The 4658-nt window shown below is 44.6% G+C and overlaps 1 protein-coding gene across 1 annotated transcript; it reads left to right on the top strand.

Moving 5' to 3' along the window:
• Window positions 1–215: 215 nt before the first annotated feature.
• Window positions 216–1696, top strand: pou4f2 (POU class 4 homeobox 2; the record flags this gene model as incomplete). The annotated part of the gene is made up of 2 exons (XM_084076464.1): window positions 216–422; window positions 764–1696. The coding sequence occupies 2 exons, from the start codon at window positions 216–218 to the stop codon at window positions 1694–1696; spliced, it is 1140 nt and encodes a 379-aa protein (XP_083932590.1).
• Between the last annotated feature and the right edge of the window lie 2962 nt (window positions 1697–4658).

Raw genomic sequence — 4658 nt, 5'->3', positions numbered from 1 at the left:
ATAGGCTAATAAGTTGCTAAAAAAAAAGGTAAAAAAATAGGTAGCTACATGCTCTAAGTTGAGAACTGGACGATCATCCACCTGCTAGTTATTCGACAAGTGACTTGAGAGATTCCTTCGAAGCAATTGGGCTTCAACTCCCGACTCGAGGAGGAGGCGGAGTCTTCATCACTTGTTATTAAAGGAACTTGCCGAAGCCCGGACGACCCGCAAACATGATGATGATGTCTCTGAACAGCAAGCAGGCTTTCGCCATGGCTCACAGCAGCCTGCCGGAGCCCAAGTACTCCCTGCACTCGTCCTCCTCGACCGGCTCCACCATGACTTCCAACGCGCCATCGTCGTGCTCGTCTTCCAGACACAGCAACAGCACCATCATCAGCAGCAACGCCGAGGCGATGCGCCGCGCCTGCCTCCCACCGGTACGTATTCTGCATAATCACCGCTTAAAGGCACATTTTGACAGCCCACTTTTTTTTTTGCTTGATGTTTTTTTCATGTCTGCACTAGCAAATCACCCAACACCTCCATTTTCCCCCTCTGCCCCAACTTATGTATTCAGTCGGCTTTGCCTTTTATATTAATTTTTATGACCTGGGATGTTGCATGCGTCTTGTTTTTGTGTGTGTGTGTGTGTGTGTGTGCTCTCCTTTTTAGGATTTCTTTTTTTTCCTCCACATTCTGGAAATGTTTTAAACCGAGGAGAGGAGAGACTGAGTATTCCCTGCTGACAGCTATGTGTGCATTCTATTTGCAATTGCAGAGCAATATATTCGGAGGCTTGGATGAGAGTTTGTTGGCCCGTGCTGAAGCTCTGGCAGCGGTGGATATCGCCTCGCAGAACAAGAGCCACCACCACCCGCCTCATCACAGTCCCTTCAAGCCGGACGCCACCTACCACACCATGAACACTCTCCCCTGCACCTCCTCCTCGTCCTCCTCATCGGTGCCTATCTCACACCCATCCGCCCTGCCCAACCACCACCATCACCACCATCACCATCACCACCACCAGCCCCACCAGGGCCTGGAAGGGGACCTGCTGGACCACATCAGCCCGGGACTCGCGCTGGGGGCCATGGCGGGGCCGGACGGTTCGGTGCAGGTCTCCACGCCGGGGCACCCGGCCCACATGGCGGGCATGAACCACATGCACCAGGCCCTCAACATGGCTCACGCCCACGGGCTGCCCTCCCACATGGGCTGCATGAGCGACGTGGACGCCGATCCCCGGGACTTGGAAGCCTTCGCAGAGAGGTTTAAGCAGAGACGGATCAAACTCGGGGTTACCCAGGCGGATGTAGGGGGTGCTTTGGCCAACCTGAAGATACCCGGCGTGGGCTCCCTCAGCCAGAGCACCATCTGCCGATTTGAGTCCCTGACTCTCTCTCACAACAACATGATCGCTTTGAAGCCCATTCTGCAAGCGTGGCTGGAAGAAGCCGAGAAATCTCACAGGGACAAACTTAACAAACCCGAGTTGTTCAATGGCGCAGAGAAGAAGCGGAAACGCACGTCGATAGCCGCGCCAGAAAAGCGCTCCCTGGAAGCATATTTCGCCATTCAGCCGCGTCCATCGTCGGAGAAAATCGCTGCTATTGCAGAAAAATTGGACCTCAAAAAGAACGTGGTGCGCGTCTGGTTCTGCAACCAACGACAGAAACAGAAACGAATGAAATACTCTGCATGCGTCTAAAGAAAACAAAAAAACAAAACAATCGCTCTTGAAAAATAACCCATGGTCAACAAAAAGACTGGGAAGGAACTGTTTAGAGACGATTTGTATCATATTTCTTATCTCACACTTTTTCAATCATCGATGACTTTGTGCTTTGAACTCCGAATAATTCATAACATTTCAAAAGCTGACTGAAATTTTCCAAAAAAAAAAGAAAAAAAAAGAAAGAAAGGAAAGAAAAACACTGTCACGTCTTATTCGCTAAGGGGGATTGTGGAATCAAGTAACGCGTCGTTTGACAGAGCAAGTAAGGCCACTATTTCAACACTTACTATACTAACACCTTTTAAACATCAGCGCAGTAGGCTATGTTTCTAGGCCTGTATGCTTTAATTACTTATTTGTGTGTTTGATTTCAGAATATGAGGACTAATAGGTTGCTGATTAAATAATAGCCCAGTGAAAATAGCAATTATTGTTATTTTACACGCTGTAGGCTATAATAACTCAAAGCACTTGGCTGGTGACTATTGGTGTGTATGTATATTTTGGCCTATAGTATAAGCTACATTTTCTTCATCCCCTTCGACTTCACAACAATGCAGTCTGACATTTATTCAGGGCCCACTGAGGGGAAGAGGACAAACACATTGCTTGGTCTTGAAAGCTATTATTAGATTACTGCCAAATAACCCAGTGTAAATTATTAATTTAGCTGTCACACACTTCATTTTGTGTCCAGTGCGTAATTTATTCCACTTTGTTAACACGTGTAGTGAAAGGCGAAGAATCAGGGAGATTAGGCTCTTATGTTTTGCAAGAGGCCCAGGGTTTTGGGGGGTAACGATAGGGTTTGTTTTATTAGGCCCCATAATAATGTAGCCAAGATGGACATATTGAAATAGGAGGACAGTTTAGGGATTGAGTTTTCAAACTGGGGGAATAATATGATTATTTTTACCGGCTGCAATAAGTTTGCAATCCAGCGTGGGCCGGTGTCTCTTATAAACTAGGCCTATTTATCGAGTGAGGTCATGTTTACATCATTATATATTTATTGGGATCCCTCCCCTCCTTCTCCTCCTCGATTTGCTTGAGAAAATCAAATTCTGACAGCAAGTTAAGTGTTAAAGGGAAAAGGGAAGAACAACTGTGAAATATAGTCACGAATTTTTCATTTACGATTTTTTGAGATGGTACAATCGAGAAATATATGAGATAGTATTCTCCTTTTTTAAACAAAAAATTATTTTATGTATGTTTTTTCTGGTATTTATTTGTATAAATATGCGCGCGTCATTATGAAGTCGTTGCTTGTTAAAATCACATTGTTTAGTAATGTTTTCTTAAAGAGAAGATGAACAGTTTCATGGAAGTATACGTGTAACGATGTAAATATTTCATTGGAACCAGTCGATGCACATAAATATATCCGTACAGGTTTTGCTGTATTGCTGTTTTAGCTGAGGTAACTTATTTCTGTAATGTATGTTGCTTTTTGGGTTCCTGGTTAAAAATAATTCTATTACTTTATTACATTCATGTGATTTTGAGTTATTTCGTTATTGACCTGCAAAATGTGTTTGATTAAAGAACAAATTTTAACATTTAATCGGACGTTTTCCATGAGTATACAGTAGGGGTTTTGGGGGGCATGAAGAGTGGCACATCTCAGGTGTGGAGTTGCACAATTTTAAACAAAAAATATGTAGGCCTACAGTGGATTACATATCTTTGATTGACAAAACTATCTTCTGCTGCCAACTTTAACTGATTGGAAGTTGAATAGTCTCATTATGGCCTTGACAAGACTGAGGGTCAGAGGGCATTATGGTAGGTCTGACATAGGGCCGTATTAGCCTATATCTGTATTATGTTGGGCCTATTACCTTTTCTACCACCCCATCAATGTAAAAGACACGTGCTTCTTTCTTTCCCACTGACTTGTCTGCCAGCATATATGCGGCTCGCTGTAGCCTTACCTGAGAGCAAATGCTAATATTCTATTAGAGTCTAATCAGAGAGTCTATGGAGAGCTGGATGGCTCCCTGGAGCGCAGGCTTGCCAGATGTCAGCCCGCCAGAAAAACAGCTCTGCTGCCAAAGTGCCCGTCTCTATTTAAATACACACTCAACACCGCCGCTGCATCAATGCATGCGGGGGCACAGCCTCGGCTTTGAAGCACAGCGCACCTTGCTTTTTGGTTCCACTCATATATGACTATAGATAAGGGAAGAAGGAGAAAATAAATACATGTTGAACGGTGTTTCAATAGTATCGCTCTGTTGTTAGGGCAGCCAGGGTTGGCTGGTTGACAGTGTGCTACAGTTGTGGTTTCAGCACCATGGATAGCTACCTGACAGAGACAGCTATAATGCAGGGATCTTCAACGTTGTTCAGGCCAAGGACCCCTTGGCTGAGAGAGAGATGAAGCAGGGACCCCCATTATATATTGTATAAAATATACATTTTTTTTCACAGATAGCTTCATAGACCATGCACCTAAACGATACTAAGTAAACTTGACCTTTCACTCTGTACTTGGTCTGCTTTTCCCCCCTCTACACCAAACCGCCAAAAATAGCCGATCTACAAGCGCACAGCACAATGCCTAGCAGTGCAAGGCGTTCTGTGTTTGTAGATCTGCTATTTTTGGCTAAAGCTCCCCTTAGAATAGGGATGCTGGGTTGAAGTGGTTCATGTAAAAATCACACAGATTTGGCGGACCCCCTGTAATATCTCTGAGGACCCCCTAGAGGTCCCGGACCCCCTGTTGAAGACCCCTGGCATAATGTAAATACCCTGTGTTAGTTAATGGAGCCAAATGGACCTTTACGGGTCAAATTCGTTACATTTGTATACTCCCGGTGCTAAATGAACACTGATGAATAGCATTATAAAGGAAAACAATTTGCTCTTCAGAAATCATTCATACGCGCTCTGCAGCGATTTCTTAGGCTACATCACCTGAATGTATTTG

This window comes from Gymnoscopelus microlampas, assembly GCF_963454915.1.
Source record: "Gymnoscopelus microlampas genome assembly, chromosome: 2".
In the NCBI taxonomy this organism is placed as follows: Eukaryota; Metazoa; Chordata; class Actinopteri; order Myctophiformes; family Myctophidae; genus Gymnoscopelus; species Gymnoscopelus microlampas.
Note: the sequence above shows the minus strand (reverse complement) of the source record. Positions and strands in the feature narration are given on the sequence as shown.